General features: G+C 40.7%; 2 protein-coding genes across 2 annotated transcripts; one reads left to right on the plus strand and one right to left on the minus strand.

The window, feature by feature from the left end:
• Positions 1-8,673: 8,673 nt before the first annotated feature.
• On the minus strand, positions 8,674-12,597 carry polr1g (RNA polymerase I subunit G). Its single transcript, XM_085371148.1, has 3 exons — positions 11,716-12,597; positions 11,315-11,456; positions 8,674-10,158 (listed from the first exon to the last, which is right to left on the minus strand). The coding sequence occupies exons 1-3, from the start codon at positions 11,795-11,797 to the stop codon at positions 9,345-9,347; spliced, it is 1,038 nt and encodes a 345-aa protein (XP_085227274.1). The 5' UTR covers positions 11,798-12,597; the 3' UTR covers positions 8,674-9,344.
• irf2bp1 (interferon regulatory factor 2 binding protein 1) lies at positions 12,033-17,376 on the plus strand. The gene is made up of 3 exons (XM_085371146.1): positions 12,033-13,323; positions 13,527-13,915; positions 14,153-17,376. The coding sequence occupies exons 1-2, from the start codon at positions 12,305-12,307 to the stop codon at positions 13,873-13,875; spliced, it is 1,368 nt and encodes a 455-aa protein (XP_085227272.1). The 5' UTR covers positions 12,033-12,304; the 3' UTR covers positions 13,876-13,915; positions 14,153-17,376.
• The last annotated feature ends 2,683 nt before the right edge of the window (positions 17,377-20,059 follow it).

The raw sequence follows: 20,059 nt of genomic DNA on the forward strand, positions 1-20,059 counted from the left end.
AATGCAATACAGTAGAGGCACAGGCAGGTGTAAGATTACTGTCTGTAGATGGAGGTTACAGTGACTCACTGGAACTGAAGACGCCTCACTGCATCAGCTCACGTTTAACCCCTGTAACCTTCCACTTCCACTGACACAGAAGTGAGGTGAGGTTTTTTTCAAATGTTCTTCCTGACTGTCAGGATCAGAAGGTGTCAGAGTTTGTCGTCTTCAAAGCAGAGACATGAGTGCTTATTTTTTTCTAGAAGAACTTTCCAAAGTTATATTCCTCCTCATCAAAACTCAATACTGTATATTCCCATGCGCTCAGAGTCTTGTGCTGGTAAGGCCATTGATCGGTCCAGTTCACAGAAAAGGAATCCCTATGGCCCGTAACCGTTTGTATTACATGATTAGTATTCGTTTATGTTGTCTTCACAAGCAAGACTTTCAGTTTTCAGGGATAATTAGGCCGTCATCTGCCCTCTAGTGGATATAGGATACAAAGTTAACAAGCAGGTATGTGGAACAATAATGCAGATGTCACAGATGTGCTCATCACGCACATAGCTAAATGGCACCATATAACCAGATGTTCACACATAGTACTACATGTGTTTTTCTTTTGGGTTTTTTTTTAAAAAGTTTTTTTGTTTGTTTGTTTTGGTGGTGAAATGTCAGTCTGTCCTACTCCAGCACAAGTCGAACCTGCCTCACTGCCTGAGCTCTGACCTCTTGACCCCTCAGCTGCTAAGCTGAGCAGGGACAGTGGTGCATTCAAGCAGGTGAACACATTGAGGCAGGGTTGCTAAGATACAGGCTGAATCCCACCATGGACATCACAACAAGAACATCAAGAACCCCGCCCCTCTTTTAGTTTCTCTTTTTACGTCCCTAACATCTCTAAAAATAATAAAATAAAACATAAAAAAATGCAAAGACTGTTGAAGCTGCACATCTAACTGTCCTCACAGTTATTAAATAATGAGAACCATTGTTTAATCATATCCCACTTAGTAAAAAAGTTTGTTGAAAAGCCATGTCAGCAAAGTTGAGACATGGTGAAAGAGTAAAGGGTGAAAAGTTGTCGTTACGTCTGAATTTTGAAGAAAAGAGAAAGGCCAACTGCTCTTCACCTCTGCAAACACCTCAGATGGCCAGATCATCAAACCACAGATAAATAAAGAAGAGACATAGCAAAGAATCTAAAATTTTAAATAAATAAATGAAATAATGTAAAAGTCTGAAACACTAAGATGGCAGGATAGCTGTCCCAGCTCTGCGCCCAAAGAACCAGTCGACAGCAGAAACATGTGTCCAGCCATGTTGTTGTGCTGATGTGTAGCCAGCGGCAGTGCTGTCTCTCTACTTGTTATCATAGTAAGGATGTAGGTGAGTGTACTTTTTTTTGTTACTGTTGTTTGGTTTTTATTGGCTGCAGAGGTGCTGTTAATACCTCAGAGCCTATAATAATGTTGCAATTACAAAACAGTGAATCTCTGGCCATGCATAGTAGAAGTACAAGCATTTTAGGGGGGCAAAATTTTGGATTTGACTGGTTTTTATGTCCCACTGACCCCATAAAATACTGTTATAGCCATTTATTTAGATAGATGGCTGCCAAGGTGACAGAACTGCTACTAGAAGGCCCTTCTTGCTGTGAGGCGACACTACTTACCACTGTAGGCAGTCAAAGCAGATTATAGCAATGGTTATGATTCAGGGTGTCAAACATAAGGTGCAGGCGCTAGAATTGTCCTGGCAAAGACTCCAATCCGGCCAAGTGGACAGCTTTGGAAAACTGTATTTTTTAACTGTATTTTCACGAGTTTTATAGATTTTCCTGCTATAACCTAACATTACAATGACATTACACCAAAGTAGTTAAGCAGTGGATAAACAATCAAATGACAGAAAAGTTCCTGTTTTTCACTCTCTACTAAAGAAATTTTGGTTAAAAACAGAAAAAAGTTTCATCAATCAACAAAAATGTTATGTTTTATAAATGTGGGATAGACTGGGCAGCGAGCTACCAGATGTTTTCTGTAATTCTACACATTTATCATGTAGAAAAACTAAGATGTGCTGTTGAAATTGTAGTTCTTTATCTTATATTAAGACATTGTTACACTGAAAGAAAGTGGGGTTTCACTCATTCAGCCCACTTAAGATCAGAGTGGGCTGCACGTGACCCTCCATATAGAATGGTTTGGACATGCCTGGTTCAGACTGTCAAGTTACCGGAGTAAAACAAGCCATCCATTAATACCAATTTATGACTTGCAGTGGAGGTTGTGTGGCTTACTAATCACAACTGCAACAATTTCATAACTAAAAAATGCTGGAAAAAAACAAACAAACATGCATAAATGTTTGCATTTGTGTACTTATTTTACACATGCTAAACATTTACATTTGAACCAGATTTAAACCAATTTTAGCCTTGATGGCTGCGTACCATTTAGATGTGCTTCAGACCTCTAATCAACAGTTAACTACTCAGTCGAAAGCTTCCCCTGAGAGAAGTAACATCACTTCACCTGCAGTTCTGTGTTGTTGTTCTACTCTTTATCTCCGAAGGATGCATCCAGTATAATGATTACAGGCCATAAAGGGTCAGAAATAAAGCCTTTAATAGTTTCCTTAATGAGTCATGAAGGCATACAAGAGGATAGAAATATAAACCTTGCTCATATGTTAATGCTGCCCAAGATTATTCCCAGAATGCATAACCACAGTTTTATGTTTCACCTCAGAAGCAACAGAGCCCAGGATGTTTATCTTTGTCTCAGATGTGTAGCTGTACATGATAACTATTTGACACAAGTATAAAGAAGCACTTAGATACATTAAATATCAGAGATGGGCAGTAACGTGTTACTTGTAACGCGTTACTGTAATCCGATTACTTTTTTCAAGTAACGAGTAAAGTAAGGGATTACTGTTGCAAAAACGGTAATTAGTTACTTTCCCGTAGGAATGCTGCGTTACTAAAAACCGTGATTTTTTTGCGAGAATGTCTCATGACAGTGACATAAGCAAGTGCACCGTTAGTGGCAACAGCTGTGTGCAGATCAACAATGGATCATATATCGAGTGCGGGAGAGAGTATGAGCGTGCAGCGTTTAAAGCGTGGAAGTACTGACCTTACTTTGAGTTTGATTCCATAAAAAGTGACAAAAACATTAGTGTCTGTTGTGCGTGGGAAGAAAACTTCTTTTTACAGCGAAAAAAAACCCTAAACTTCCGAGCAAGCACCGAGTGCGCTATGACGTAATGTGAAATTCACAGAGAAACTCGAGGATTCTTCAACTGACCGCGGCACACCTGCACCAGGGTAAACCTCCGCCTACCCCACTCCTGCTTTACAGGTGAAAATAGAGCAACAGGACCGCTAGTCTTTGTTTTTATTTATTTTCTGCTGTGTTTTACTTGCATCTATTTGAAAGACTGAGTGTAAACACAAAAAAATATTTTATTTTATGTGCTGGAATGTGCAGAAAATAGGTTTAAATCTTAAACAAATTTCTTCCAGTCAGAGAATGTTGCATATAATTAAATCTTTGCTTGATGCATAAAGTTAAAAGATTAAAACTAATAAAACAAGTTTTAAAAAGAGAGTTTTCCATTTGATTACATTTTGTATGATGGATTATGCAGAAAAAGTAGAATTGGGCTGAAAGATCTATCGCTTTATCACCTATTCAGGTTGTAAATCGTGTTTTTAAAAAGTCAGAAAAGAACAAAGTATGCATAAACAAGCTTATTAATTCCAGATTTTGTCACAATTATTTACTGTCAGCAGAATGCAACTCTCACAGCTGACAACAAGCCGGCTAAACAACAGCAACAGCTGCTTATAAGCTAACATAATGCTGATTAACAGCTTGATTATATCATCACATTGGATGAGTTTATTCACTAAATAAAGTTTCACTACTGCTGGCTAACAGGATATACTCAACATCAGCATCACTGTTATTGGACAGAAGTCTCATCGCCAAGTTTCGCAGGCTCCTCCAGAGCAAACAGACGTGGACAAACAGTGTGGTAAACAGCGGACTGGCAGCCTAAAACACTGCAGGTGAACTGTGGCCAGAGTTGTTTGTCCTGCAACAGCCACCACAGATAGGATTGCGCACTTGAACTGGTAGAGAGAAGAAAACTGGATTCAGTTGACCGCAATCTGTGATCTACTGACACCTAGTGGTGAGATTTTATACAGTGTGCCTTTAAGATAAGATAAAGTAAGATATTGCTGATCCACATAGTAGGTTCATCTACCTCTAACTTCTATGTGACTGAAAATGTATGCACATGAATACATTTAAAGTGTAAAAAACCCCCAACTTTTTTCATCTATCTGCATGAAAGCTGGGTAAAAACAAACAAACAAACAAAAACAACAACATGTCTTGGTGTGTTTGCTTCCAGTTTACAAAGAGAAGTTTCCCTGTTGGTTTACACACTGCTGGGGCAGGTCTGGTGCAGGGCCACAATGATTCACCTTACATAATCTGGCTGAAATGTCTCCCACCACCTCTCCTGCTACACTCGTCATCTAATTCAGGGCACGTTTTAAAAGGATGACTCAGGTCCAGAGGAACTACACCCGTAGTCAAAATCTCCTTTCTAATCCTTCATTTGTGTGAGCAATTAGCAAATATGTTGTGCTGCTTTTCACTGCTTAAAACTGGCGAAAGCATTCAGACGTGCAGGACACAGAATATAACTGTATTCTTTCAGAGAAGTGAGGTTGTCAAGGAAGCAGAAACCATTACTCGCATCCCAGCAGGTGTATCAATATGAATCTACGAACCCGTTTCTCTGAAAGGAACCCAATTATTTTTTCCTTCCTTGGAAACAAATGTAGTGTAGATGGTATAAATGATGCCCAGTGACAGTTCCTGTGTGCAGCATAACACTCGGGGAAGGCCAGTAATGACTGTAAGAGTGAATATCATGGAGATTTCAACTCTTAGACTTCATCTGCCTGTGTATTTCACATAAAATATCACAGATAGTGAACTCTACATATAATGGAAATGAGGTGAGACTATAACGCTTTGTCTTGACCACACTGGTACGTGCACAGACACACACACAGATTTCTTATGACGCAACCAGGATGAAAGATTCAGAAAAAAACATTATAAAAAGCATAACAAGATACATAAATGGTATTCTACCTTGAAACCAGCTTCCTTGAATCAGCCTGTGTAGTGCTTCACATGCACCATAAAAGCTATTACATAGTTCCTGGGAGATGACTGTTTATAAAAACCTGTTCCTCAGCAGTATTAAAAAGATGCACGTCAGAAAGGGTCAGAGATCACGCCTTTAGCTGTTTCCTTAATGATTCATGAAAGCATACAGGGGGGTAGAAATATAAAGCTTGCTAATGCGTTAATGCTCCCCGATGTCATCACCAACCACTGTTTTATGTTTCAATTCAAAAGCAGCTGAAGCCAGGATATTTTTCTTTGCCTCACATATGTATAACTGAACACTTAAATAACGCATAAACAAAACCTACTAAGTGACCACATATATGCTTGTGCAATCAAGCTGGTAGTTACAATTTAACTACGGGGCTAAATAGGTGGAAGGTTTGGGAAGAATGTGAATAATAACTTGTGGGCTTGTTGCTACTAAATAAGTTGGAGGTTGGCTGAAAAGACTGAGCATAGATACAGAATAGGAGGATTTTTTAATTTGTTTTATTTTTGTGTGTGTGTGTGTGTGTGTGTGTGTGTGTGTGTGTGTGTGTGTGTGTGTGTGTGTGTGTGTGTGTGTGTGTGTGTGTGTGTGCAAACCTGGCCTCAAATGACAAACTATAGCTGAGGTATTTTATTTTGAAATTCAAGAGAGTGAAATCACATTCTCTGACGAATCAAAATTTCAAATCTTTGGCAACAACCTGTAAAGTCTACAGAGGAGAGAGATCATCAAACTTTTTATCAGCACATGGTGAGTGTGGATTCGTACACATGCACAGCTACATCACTGCTGAATAGTGATGGGATTTCCGGCTCTTTTTAGAGAACCGGCTCTTTTGGTTCGGCTCACTAAAAAGAGCCGGCTCTTTCGGCTCCGAACCGGCTCTTCAGGTTGTTTTGTTGCTTTAATTAATTTATTATTAACAATATTATAAAATTATGCACAAAAGGAATTACTAATGTAAAAAAAAAAGTGGTTTTATTTATATATGTTTATATATAAATATATGCGGTGGCCCCTAGAGACAAAACATGTACAAACTCCAAAAAGCAAATACAAACTCCAAAACACATTTCTAGGATGAACTGAACTTCCAAAACAGAGCTACCTAGATCACCTAAATTACACAATTGAAAGCATGAAACCATATGTGTATTGTTTGTGTATTTATACACAAGCATTCATATGTAGTCAAATAATTTTAAAAAACAGTTAATTTACCTGTTATTACCACACACCAAATCCGGTCGTTGGTACTTGCTGGCTTGTGTAGCCACTAGGTAACAAAAGCTCAACACTGCGCCCAGCATCCTGGAGCACTTCTGTTGTCTTTTGTATGTGTTTTGAGTTTTTATGTGCTTCTGAGTTTTTACGTGTTTTTATGTGTTTTGGAGTTTGTACGTGCTTCAGAGTTTGTACGTGATTTGAAGTTTGTATGTGCTTTGTCTGTAGGGGCCACCGTAAATATACTTTTATTTATTCACTCCACATAAAATGTTCTAGCTCTAAGAGCCATTTCGTTCGCGACCGACCCATCACTACTGCTGAACACCATAAACAGGTTTTGGTGTAACATGCGTTCCCACCCAGATAATGTTTTCTTCTTGTTTCTTTCAGCAAAATATTACCAAACCAGATTCTGAGCAGATTACAAGACCACATCTCTGTAATAAAAGAGTGGTCTGCCCCCTATTTAAAATATTTTGAGTAATAGGGAAAAAATATGCCAAAATCAGTCGAAAACTATTGAGAATTTGAAATGGTATCTCAAGACAGGATAGGAAAACATTTAGTCTCAAAACTACAGCAAATGATCTCAGTTCCCGTAGTTGACTAGATGTAAGTAGAAGAATTGAGGCAAATTGAAATGCGTAGCTGGAATTAAATAACGGCTAACAAACGTCAGACAAAACACCCGTTTGGTGCAGTATGCTGGCTGCCTTGAACAAACACAGAAATGTTAAAACTGTTAAACTGCAACAGATCATGCGAATATCACAAGTCTAAAATAGCCTTTACCACAAGTCTGAGCACACCTTAAGGCCAAGGTTCCTTTAATAGTCACTTGAAGCAGGGCTCCAAATCAAGTGTGTAAAAATAACAACAGACATCTTACAATCCCGAGGCAAAATTTCTTAAAGACAAGCATTTTGGGAAATATCGACTTGGCTTGGATTTTAGCCGGCTGCTGGACTCAGGGATAGCAATCAACACTTGCCATTGGTTTGTATATATTTGGATTTTCTGAAAGACAGTGCTTTTTCTTTTTTTAATTTATCGCGTCTGGTCTTTACACATTTTTATTTTATACTATAAACAATAGGAGATCATATATGGAAACAAATGTTTTTTTCTCTTAGTTTAAAAGGTAAGTGCTCAAGATACAAGAAAGCACGAATGAATTTTGTATATTTTAGCCAACACAGTAAAAATTATTTTTCGTTTCATTGACCTTAAGCTCAGACAGCTGCACACACCCTCTCTCAGCAACACAGCCATATGCACTCAGGCACTCAAGCCTGAAAGGTCTGAGGCGCAGGAGCTCGCACACACATTCGACATACCTGTGAGGATACACAGAAATCTGGCATTATCTGCGACTCTCAGAAAAACATTTTAGCCAGCATCTGACATCTGTGGCTCTCGGCTTTAATGACTGCCTGCTACACCAAAAAAATAAAAATAAAAATAGATGACTTGATGCCAAGTCATGTCAAATACACTCAGTAGAAAGAACGCAAAAAATGTTCCTTGTTGTGTTAAGGCTACATTTTACACCTCTAGCATGGTGTTTAGCATTTCGAGTTTGACAGGCCTTTTGAAAAGGCTAAAAAATGTTAATGCACTCATGAGGTTGGATCAATAAGGCTTGCAGCATGTGCAGGGGGTTACTACAGATGGTGAGTGTGATAGCACCAGAGGTGCCTGAGCTCATTAAGAAACAGGACCATACTCCGGTGCAGAGCAGGCAGAGGAGAGGGAGGAGGGGAGGATGCAGAGCATGGACTGAGGTTTTTCACCTGAGTGTCAGAGAGCTCTGAAGAGTCGCTGCCATCAGAAAATGTCAAAAATTATGAATCGCCTCTTTGTGCATTCAGACGGCTACAGCAGATCTGTGTTAAATTAGTTAAAAGAAATAGTAGCATGTAGGTTAGAAGCTCAGGGGTTGTTCAAAGGCTGCAGGCAGCCGTTCCACGCAGACAACTAGCTGGACTGTGGCGCCCTCTCCCTGTCGCAACTTCTTATGAGCACGAAAATTTACCTGAATAACCGCAGTTCATGTGTCGAGAAATCACATTTTCTATAACCATATTATTACATGAGAATAAAAAATCTGCCAATTTGAAGAAAAAAAAGAACACAAGGCTTAAACCATTTTATTTCATGTTAGTCTTTGGGCCATCTGAAAAAACTGGAAGATCATTCATAAAAATCATATTTCACAGAACAGATGGTTTGGATTTTTTTGCCTGACATCACGAACATCATTACAAAACTACACCTCTGTAAACTGGGTACAGTCAAACTGTTGCACAATTTCAAATCCACAGTGTGGAGTTCACACACAAATTCAACTTTCATTCCTTGTAGATGAAGTCACTGCTCTGAAAAGGCACAAGAGGAAAATGTTGCTGGTAACTTGCGTTTGCCAACAGCAGGACAAAAAAAAAACCCAAGTTTTTCTCATTTTTAATTTCCTTTAATCGCTTTTGGACTTCATGACATTTGTTTTCATGAAACAAAAAAGGTCTCCAGAACTGGACTCACACTGTTTACAAAAACACTAAAACAAATGCTAAATCTAATGAGATGCTGTGGCATTGCTCAAATCTGTTGTGGTTCCTGACACCATTATCATGTGCACTCTTATCAGTTTTGTAGTCGCTGATGCCTCCAGCTGCACACATTATGTGTCCATCTGGCCAAACTGAAATGAACATTTGTCTTAAAGATGCTAGAGTGAATCGTCTTTATAATTCACCTCACTACTCATTGTATTCACAACGTGCCCTTTTGTTGAGCAACACCATGCCAACGTCTTGGCAACAACAATAGCGAAGTAATTAAGCAGTAAACTGTCTCTGACGTGCTCACATGGTCAAAAGGAAACAAACAAAACTAAAAAACTCCAAAATGACACCAGACTAGTCACCATCACTTCTGAGTTTCTTTTTCTTCTTCTTCTTCTTTCCTGAGACCTCCACTTCTTCACCAAAGAATGTGTCCATGGGTTCACATTTCACAGGCACCTCTTCCACCTTGACTTTGACACTGGGCTCCAGTCCCTCCTCCACCTCCTCTCGCTCTCTGTCCTTCTTTTTCTTCTTCTTCTTCCTCTTCTCCACAGAATAATCACCCTCCTGGAAGGGGAGCTCCATCATTACTTCTTCCCGAAATTCATCTACAGGTTCCTCTTTCACATTCACCACTTCCTCTAGTCGCTCTTTTTTTATCCGTTTTTCCTTCTTTTTCTTCTTCTTTTTCCTCCCTTCCTCTTCCTCCTCCTCATCTTCTTCTTCTTGACCTGCTTCTTCTATGAATCGCTTGACTACCAGAGGTCGGAGAGTTGTGGAAGAGGGCCCAAAGGCAACTCCATCCAACTCATTCTCTGCCACGCAGGTAAGAGTGGGGGTCTTGCTGCCAAAAGGCTGGAATCGCTGTTTGAGTCCAGGCGGTATGGAGGGGGCTGGAGCAGCGGGGATGACCTGAGGGGCCTGATTGTTGCTGCTGTCTCCGTAGGTCTCGCACACATTAAGCAAGCCTGAAAAAGCAGGACCAACAACCATGCCATTTGACGGCTTCTTGTCACTGGTGAGCAGGCGGAGTTCTGAGGTACTGTGGTTGGATGCCAGGATGCTATAGATCTGCTGCCTGCTCCCAGTCTTGGCTCCAGCTTGAGCAGCAGTAGGAACCTTCAGGGTCTGGAGACCAGAGAGGGGCACCTTGATGCCACTGAAGCTGGATGGAATGAGAAAAGGTAAGTATGCATCACTTAAAAGTACTCTGAAAAAAAGTTTAAACATACTGTTTCTGCTTACACCCTCATGCTGTTACTTTGTTACTTGATATTTAATGTAATTTTAGTACAAAAGCAACATAATTCTCACAATGGGATGTTGAATTCATTACCAGCAACCAACACCTTTACTCACCTTAGCGATACTTGTCATAATGGGTCAGTTACCATTTGTAGATTTTAAAAAGATACTAACAGATTTTACAGTCATTTCAATGACCTGACGACTGCATGACTAGTTTTTAACAAATGCCACGGAGAGGTTGTTGCTGTTAAATGCAGTTAACTCAAAGTTCCACTGTGGAAACTGTGCAACACGGCAACAAAAATGAGACTAGAGGTGTACTCCTTTTGGAAATTACCTAAGTAGATTTAATCTCAGCATTCACTGACCAAAGTGCTGCACACAGTATCTACAACTACACACACACAGGCAAATTATTACGGTAAAAAAACAAACAAAACAAAAAGTGAACACATATGATACAGAATTAAGAGGCGTTCAACAATAAGCAGACACACTAATCGCTCTTTTTTATGTCAAGTGGTAACTGATTCTACAACCGTAGAGGAGCATCTTTAAAGGTTCTGACACTTTTTGTTTAAGACATGATATTCAGACATATAAGAGAAGTTTGCCAATGGTTCAGAGAGACCTGGGAGCTGTAAACAAATAAGATTTGTAATCTTAAACTGAATTCCAGAATGAGATGGGGTGAGCAGTGACTCCATCGTTTCAATTTAACCAAAACCTCAGAGGATATCTGGGAGATTTCGCTTCAGTAACCGGAGATATGCGAGGGCTGATGTCTGTGTGAATGTTTACTGATGATATCAGAGAGATCTTCAGCTTTTGGCTTCTTTATGAAAGTATTATTACTGTGGCATTTGCATCTAAAACTTGTTTGTGGTTTAAACTGTTTATATGATTGCGTGGAGAGGAAGGACAAAAAAACAAAAACAAATCAATGCCTGGAAATGAACAAATAAATGAATGAATGAACCATTGCAAAAAAGAAAAAAGGCTAAAAAATTGTTATTATGTTAGAAAAAAAATGTTTGCTGTGTGGGATAAAGGTAAAGGCAGACTGTACCCACCATTTGGGATCAAAGCTGGCAGGAGCTTTAATGAGCCATAACTCATTCTTGTTCTTCTTGAGGTTTTGTGCGAGAGTGCTGCTGCAAGGCTCATGGCAGAAAGAGACAAAGTCAGGAGGACACTGGTACCTTGTAGTCTTATCTGTGGATTAAAAAACAAAACCATCGAGTCAGAAGCACAGAAACTGGAACACGTTTTAGTGTGGATATTAACTTTCTTCTGTTGCTTTATCTAAACCACATATTTAATGTAAACACAATCGTTACCGCTAGCCTGCTATACCGTTTGCCGTCCTCTGGCTACTTCTAAGCCTTAATGAATCTGCTCTAACGTAAGTAACTACTAGCATATCACCTCCATTATTACACCAACTTCGTGCAACGTCTGCGTGTTAACTTACCGGATTCTGTCGGTTTGGGCGCCGATTCCACACCAGTGGTGTCCGCTTCATCTTCGCTCGATGAGGATATGTCTTTCGGCATTTTTTTATTTTAAAATACGATCAAATTTCTGAAATTAAAAGTTTCTGTCTCCAATCGCATGGCTTGTGTGGGAGGCACACGTGTTGACAAAAACTGAACCGTGACCTTTAAGTATTTCACTTCCGTGCCAGTTCTCACTGTAGTTCCACGACGAGGCCCTCTATTGACTTCGGCGAGTAAGCAAACTCAAATACCCACAATTCACCTCACGTGGTTACGTAACGTTCCAGAGCCAGTCTGGGAAGCCGTTGACAGCGGGGAAGAGTAGGCCGAAGTCGGTAAACACAACAAATATATCAAAATTAGTTGCAAACAACCAAAGTATTTGAGCTAATTTCATATATGTAGAATGCGTAACATTATTTTAAAGCTGTGTGAGGTCCGTTAGGGGACGAAGTCAGTAGCAAAGAGGGCGTGCACCTGTCCACGCGAAGTAGGTTAACGCAGCTAACCTGTGCTAGCACGTTAGGAGGTTCGCTGAACACGCTCAGGTTAGCTCGGCCAGCCATGTCGTCCCCTTCCTCCTCCAGGCGCCAGTGGTGCTACCTGTGCGACCTGCCAAAGATGCCATGGACCGTGGTGTGGGACTTCAGCGAGGTGGTCTGCCGTGGATGCGTGAACTACGAGGGAGCCAACCAGATTGAATTCCTGATCGCAAGCGCCCGCCAGTTGAAGCGAACTCACGGCATGCAGGACGGTAACGTGAGGTCACCTGGTCCCTCTCCCAATAAACACGGCACATCAGCCCGGGGAGAGGTGGCGGCAGACGGAGGCAGGCCGCACGGGGACCGTTTCGAGAGGGGAGGAAGAGGAGAAATTACCGCTTCAACTATTCGTGTACCGCCAAACGGGCTGCATCGTGACGGGCAGCCGCCTCAAGAAGTTAACCGTCAGAGCCCCAGTGGCAGCCGGAGATCCATGATTAGCGCAGCCATCCCTCCTAATCTAGTGACTCAGAGTATTGCAGGTATTCCCGGTATTCCCCCTGGGATACTTGCAGGGATGCCCGCGGGTCTGACGGCCCGGACAGCCCCTATGAGCAGCCCTATGATTTTCCCTGCCCCTGTGCTGGCAGAGATGAGCCGCAGACAGCTGGGAATAAGCATGGGGATCACCCCTTTTATCGCGCCAGAGCTGGAGCGAGAGCTGAGTTCCTCCCAGAACCAGCCCAAGACGCAGACCCACACAGTTGTGGCTGGCAGCAGTACCAGCAAGAGTACAAGCTTGGCTTCTTCATCGTTCTCCATGGCTGGAGGTGTAAGCCAGACTAGTCCTAAACCTGCATCATCTCCAGCCAGGCAGTCACGCCCCCTAACTGCAAGGTCAGGAGGAGAGCCCCTAGGATCCAGCACCTCAGCGGAGGCAGCTACCGCCGCTGCCGCGTTACCCCACAGTGGTGCCTCTGAGCTGGCATCTGCATCTGCCAATAACAGCCATTCGGCTGGAAACAGTCTGTCCTGCACCTTGTGTCATGAGAGACTGGAAGACACCCACTTTGTTCAATGTCCATCAGTGCCAGGCCACAGGTTTGTATGTTTGTCATTTATTTATTGTTATATAAATATCCTATAACATTGTTTGTTTTTAGCTTTTAGCCAGGTTAGGTATTTAAATATGTCTTGCATACAAAAGCACGTATTTGTTAAACTGGTTATAAATATATATCCTGCAGTTGTTAGCGTCCAAAATAATTATGTCCACTGTAATACTCTTCCTCCGCCAAATATAGGTTCTGCTTCCCGTGCACAAGAGGGTATATCCAGAGTAGGCATGGTGATGGGGAAGTGTACTGCCCCAGCGGAGAGCGCTGTCCATTGGATACCTCTCCCAACAGTCCCCCATGGGCCTTCATGCAGGGGGAGATAACCACCATTTTGGGAAATGGTGCTGCCAGTTCAGGATCGAGCGGAGCAGGGTCTGCTTCAGCTCCTGCATCAGCTCCTACATCTGGAGCCAGTACTGGTCCTGGAGCTGCAGCTTCATCAGGGCCTGGAAGTGGAACAGCAGCAGGAGCAGCTGGAGCCGGAGCAGGGAGTGGGAGTGGAGATGTCACTGTCAAGAAAGAGAGAGAGACGTGATGGTGGTTTCAGTGGCAGCATGGACCCAGCACAGCAACAGGCAGGTCTACAGGCATCTGACCTTTGTGAAGAAAATTTATAAAAAGCACTGATGTTTGGTGTTTTTGTTATTGATATAAAGTGGGACACAAAATGGGGTTAAAATACAACAAGAGATGCTCTCCTGTTGTATTCTACAAGTGTTTTAACAGTAATATCCATAATCCCAACCATGGTATGATCGATATGCTTGCAGCTGATATTAACTATATTTTCACGTGTTTGTTTTCTGTCCCAGAATCGTATCCCAGATCAGAACAGACGTCTCCCCCGAACAGCTAAGAGTCCCAGAAGAGAAGCAATGCAACAACCTACAAATCTCAAAACATCCACTAAGCAAGTTAAACTGCTTGTCACATTGCAATGAATTCAAAACTATTAGGCCTAATCAGAGATCTGATGATGGCAGCAAAGACTGCCTGCACACATCACTTGTTTTTTCTCTGAGCAACTGCTGATTTTTGCCACTGTATAGTGAGCTTGTGAAATTAAATTTCCCAATGCATTCTGTGCATTGCGCGCTCACTTGCAGCAATGCTGTAAAACAGTTTAATGCCATTTTAAATTTTCAGTCCAGAAAACAGCAGAGATACTAATGGAATATCACCACCACAACCAGACATACAGCGTATACATATCCCTAATCATGCGATGGTGGAATCACATATTCAGGAAGACTCACAAGCTGGACAGCGGCTACTGCTTAAGAGTTGGTAATTAGTTCTGTTACTTGAAACAAGCATCGCTTTCACGTTAGCAGATGGATATAGATTATAGCATTCCTGTCTGAACACATACAATGCAGCTTTGTCAGGTGCTTCCTGGATCTTCCCATTAAGCACAAGATATCCTTTAGTGTTGGTGCTTTGGCACTATAGCTGCGCTACATTGGCTGCTGAGGCGTAACAGCAACTTTTAACAGGAGTGCAAAGGCCTAGTGAGGATGTAGAGGTGATGATGGCACATTTTACTGGCTTGACTGCCAAGAGACCCTGATTTGTACCCCATTCATAGCTGTGTGTTTTATTCTTTGTTTTTGGGTTTTTTTACCTCGGTTTATGCTCTCAGATCCACTCACTGGTTAGGTTTAGGCACTAAAGACTACTTGGTTAAGGTTAGTGAACCCTGCTCCTTGACAAATGATGCGTTGCAAGCGATTGATGGCTCATTTATACAATAACCCAGTGTGTCACAGCAAACATGCCAAAGGACGCTTTGAGCATAAATTAGTTACGGTTTAGCTACAATACGTGGTACTGATTGGCACCTTGGAGATAAAGACAAATACTTTAGTCAAAGCAATTGACATCAGTTTAATTTGTGTCAGTGATGATTTGTTAGGAGACCTGATAGATGAGTGATTAGAGTTCTCAAACTCTTAGACAATAGCCGCTTCCCAGTGTTGTCAGCATACACTCAGCTTTGTGCAGGAAAAAGCACAAATATATATACTACATATACACATATATATATATATATTTACATGTATGTCAAAGTATATCTAAACAGCAGCCACAGCTGTTCTTTTTATTGTTGAAAAGTTGAGTTAATTGTCTTGGGAAAAAATGCCATATTATTTACCAATGCTTCATCAAATGAAATATTTTCTGCTTCTACAAGTTAAATTTACAGCTTATAACTGACATGACACTGACAGTGATGATGTAATGTACCTTCAGCAGATTTTTTTTTTTTAATTGCTTCATGACTGAGTCTGTGTCCTGATGCACAGATTTTTCTTTCTTTCTTTTTTCTTTTAAATCTCCAGTAAAACATCTAAACAAACCTGCGTTAGATGTGGACAGAATGCCAGTAGAGACATTTCTGTGCGCTTGTGCATTTGTTGTTTTTGTTTTGGGGTTTTTTGTCAGCTTAAATTGAAGCTGACTTTAACTCAGAGAAAGGAGAATATTTTGCTGTGTAGACACAACCAGTTAACCTGTCAGCGCGTCAACCAGCAGCAGAAACTCAGTGTTTGACTGTATTTAAATGTTGCTTTCATACAAGATCCAGCCCAGCCTACATTTTACCCCGAATGTATATAAAAAAAATCTATTGACAGGCCTATGATTATATTTTATACTAGAATGTTAAATGTTATATACTGTAAAGAACTGTAATAGTACACACGTGCAATCCTTAGACATAGTACATGCAAGAGTTTGACATATGGTATTAAAAAAAATTGCGCATCATTTCTTAAACTTTTTTTTTTTAAGTGAGAATCCACTGAAAAGCAGAAATCTTTGTTTCTGATCAAGAGATGTTTAATAAATCTGTGTGGTCTGGTTTCCAGTCATACTATTGAACATTGTATATTATTTCCCATTTGCCATATTTCAAAATGAATTTCATAAATACATTAAAGTGCGCAGGGATTTCATGTTCCTAAATTGAACAACCAGACATTGTAATGATAATATATCAAAATGAGTTTGTTTTTTGGTGGATTCTCTTTATGTGCAGCGAGTACTTGACAGTACAGAAGCACAGACAAACCAAAGGTAATTTTATGCCCAAAATGATGTTTATAATTGTAAATGTTTTATGGAAGACATATATTTCATTATTTTTCAACCAGCTGGTTCTCTTCATTAGGCCGTTACAGTTAACAGGCCAATGTGTTCTACTGTACTTATAGGATATGTACAATCTATAGTCTGCAGCAGATCCTTACATAGCACTTATATATTTTAAAGGGGACCTATTATGCTAATTTCTAGTTCAGTATTTTTATGTTTTACTTTGCTAGAGTTGCTTTGCATGATTCATAGTTCAAAATAATTCACATTTTTTCTCAGACTGGGCCTTGATGCAGCCCTCCAATTCTTTCTGTCTGAAATGAGCCATTTTATGGCCGTTCTCCCTTTAAGTCATCTTTCTTCTGATTGGCTGCCTATCGCAAACAGAAGAAGTGTCAGAAACTGAGTGTTTAGAGCCTGAATTATAAAGTGACCAGGATTACATGTACATACACTAACCTCGTGTTTTGAAATTTTAGCCATGTTTCTTATATGCATCCACCTCAGTATATATTTGACAGAAATTCAGGAGGGAAAAAAGCATAATAGGTCCGCTTTACAAAAAGATCCCACAGATCAGGCCTGTTGTAGAGAAACATCTTTGAAGAAATGTAATAGTATAATATGCACTGATACGTCATGCAATCCCTTGTTAAGTGCCTTTTAAAAATGTTTACCATCTGTTTTTGTGTCTGGGAACCTCAGGGGAAGTTAGGAGTGCAATGGCTTCTTTTATTGTCTTGTCAATGATTAACCTGAATCTGCTTCCCTTCGATCACCATCTGACCGCTTTTGCTTTTATCTGAAGCCTTCGTAAAGTTGACAGGCCCTTCGTGTTTTATTTGAATCCTCCCACTACGTTGTTTTTCATTTATGTGACTTTTTTTTGTAGATCTGTCAGTTTTATTGCAGCTTCCTGTACAACATAAAACCAGGAATAAATGGGATGGAAACTTGTCCTTCTCTTTGTTGTTTATTTACAAGTTTTACTGAGTATCTTTACCTGTTTATTGAATTATTTCTGGGTAAAACTTCATATAATGGAACTGCTCACCATCCTTCTGTTAGAATCGAAAGACTTAAGTGCTAGCTGTCTGAAATTGCTACAAGTCAAGGAATTTTCATATATTTATTGCTTGTGCAACCATGCATCCTTATTCTAATTATCTGGGCCCAGCACGCTGGAGTAGATCTCTGAGCAGTGATGCCCAGATCTTCTGCTTTCCAACCACTGCTTACAGCTTTTCCAGAGTGGACATTGGGGCATTCCCAAGCCAGCTTAGTTTGGGACTGCCAAAACTGGTTTCACTAGTGTCTAATGTCCATCATATGGTGTGTTTTGCCTTTTATCTGTTGGTATTTATCAGCTCTAATGCTGAAAATGTGTCATTTAACCTGCAAGACTTGCCTATAGACTTGGTTACAGCTAAACTTCACGTCTAATTCACCTTTAAAATCAAAGAGTGAGAATAAAGCACCTCTGTGTTTTAATGTCACAGCAGTTCGAGTCTGTGAAATTTCTTATTATATCTGTGCTCCTTTATAATCCTAACAGAAGAAACTGCACAAAGCATAGCTGCGACTCGGTTTTAAGGGCCACATGATGGCGCTCCTGGTCTTAGCGTGCCTTACGGAGAAGACGCTGTGTGGCAGCATGATCTTTTGTCAGGTCCATTAGGCCTACAGCCTGTGGAGTCGGTAATCCTTTAAAATCGAGAACTGTCGCACTTTGACCTGTTACTGCCTAAAAACCTTCTGTTTTCACCAAAGATGCCACAGCTTCAGGTGCCTGCCCTTTGTCAGTAGCTGTAGTAGTAAATAAACTTGTCAGCCTGAATAAAGTTACGCACTCCTGATTAATTTTCACTATTTTGATTGTGATGAAGAAAAGGGCGGGCAGTGGCCCTATAAATGTCCCTCCCCATCGTCCTCCAGTTGCGCGGATCTGCTGTTTTCTCCATTAGTGTCAGCTCGTTACAGCTATTGTTAAACCAGTTATGGAGGTGTTAATGGCCGGTGGAAGATCCATTGGATTGAAAAGCAGCCCGCAGAGTGAGAGAGGTGGCTTTGAAAAGTTCGATTAAAGGTGTTTATTAGACGCAGCAAAAAAAAAGTCTTGGAAAAAAAAACATACTGAACCCTTTTACGCAGCAGGTGTGTCGATATATATATTAAGTATCAACTATGATCAGTTAAACAGGTTGTGCTTGCAGGATTGTCTGTTTTTGTAGAATATTTGTTATTCTTAAGTTTAACAGGACAGAGAAGTTGTAAACACCACAAACCTCTCCAGAAAAAAAAACATGCAAACTTGATTAATATTTATGAACTCGAATTTCCATTTGAGACATTTGCGGGGCAGTAGGCAAATGATTAGCAGATGCGCTTTAGTCTGTCCCGTTTTATTGACTCATACTCGGATAAATGAAACCTTGTAGGGGAGAGGTTTGAGGCCTTAGGGTAAAGCAGTTTGGATCGTTTCCGCCCCTGAAGAAAACAGAAGACGTTGAAATTGTAAACGTGAGTAAAAATGGGATAAAATCAAGGCTCCATTATAATAAAGAGTCGTTTCGTCCACTTCTCATTTAAATTCACCAGTACGTCAAATTAAAGTACATTTTAACCCGGAAGCTTTTTTTTTCATGTGACCTCAGAGTTGATTTACAAATATTTTATCCACGGAGAAAAATAAATCATCCAGGCTTGGTTACATCGTTACGACATTCAGGCGACATTCCACGTTTAATGGATGTGACAGCACTTTGCAAGCAGGTGATAATCTGTGAGTCTTTGACAGGTCATATCATGGAAAGCGTCTGATTAACTATAAGCTGACCCGAGTCCCTCCCTCTCGTCTCTGTTTTCGTGAGGGCAGCGGGGCCTTTATGTGGACGCCACGGAGAAATTTAATGGCTGTAAACGTCATGTTTCCAAGAAATGTTCACGCCGCTGAATCCTTTACACTCTGCATAATATTGTTGCATCTGAGCACTAACAGGCCAGTTCCTTCCTGTGATTTCCACGGGATCTTATCGCCCAGTTTTAATCCCGTCGACCTCCCGCCTGCGCATCAATTACATCTCCATTGACTTGCCATTAAGCATAAGCATTGACATTCACAGGCCTCCGTCTGCAGCGAGGCCTGATGTGTATTCCACAATACAGGAGTCCTGGCCCATGCATTAGGCCAGGACTAGGCTACATTATTTATTTCTTTGTAGCGACGGGCCTCCTCTGAGAAAAAAGAAGCTCTCCAACAAAGTTCCCAGGGCGAGGAGGTCTCTCACATTCAAACGACCCCAATATGCGTAAAATGCGCACATGAGCCATCGTTACCCAACAGTTGGATAAAGATCTGTCTGTTTATGCACGGGGATAAGCTTCTTAGTCAGCTGTGTTTACTTTTTTACTCCTTATGTTTTACTTGGTTTTTCGTGACGAAGATTCAGAAGAAAACAGAGGCTGATGGTGGAAAATTGAGAAATTTGATGTTCTCTAATCTTCTGATAAGTCTCAGGTGATTCGTGCTATTATCAAAATATGTGAAGGTCAAAGTTGTCACGATTAAATATTTTGTTATTCAAGCCAGAATTCTATTTTTCGAATTCTTTTAGAAAAATCGC

The sequence above is a fragment of the Diplotaxodon limnothrissa genome, linkage group LG14 (genome assembly GCF_057381915.1).
Source record: "Diplotaxodon limnothrissa isolate DT_005_m linkage group LG14, D_limnothrissa_male_GT1.1, whole genome shotgun sequence".
Taxonomy (NCBI): domain Eukaryota; kingdom Metazoa; phylum Chordata; class Actinopteri; order Cichliformes; family Cichlidae; genus Diplotaxodon; species Diplotaxodon limnothrissa.

Excerpts from the sequence above, each read along its gene's own strand:
- polr1g (XM_085371148.1), bottom strand. The coding sequence starts at position 11,797 with ATGCCGAAAGACATATCCTCATCGAGCGAAGATGAAGCGGACACCACT. Across the intron at positions 11,457-11,715 it reads GCCCAAACCGACAGAATCCG|ATAAGACTACAAGGTACCAG; the intron begins GTAAGTTAACAC and ends TTTAATCCACAG. Across the intron at positions 10,159-11,314 it reads GCCAGCTTTGATCCCAAATG|CTTCAGTGGCATCAAGGTGC; the intron begins GTGGGTACAGTC and ends CATTCCATCCAG.
- irf2bp1 (XM_085371146.1), top strand. The coding sequence starts at position 12,305 with ATGTCGTCCCCTTCCTCCTCCAGGCGCCAGTGGTGCTACCTGTGCGAC. Across the intron at positions 13,324-13,526 it reads CCATCAGTGCCAGGCCACAG|GTTCTGCTTCCCGTGCACAA; the intron begins GTTTGTATGTTT and ends CGCCAAATATAG.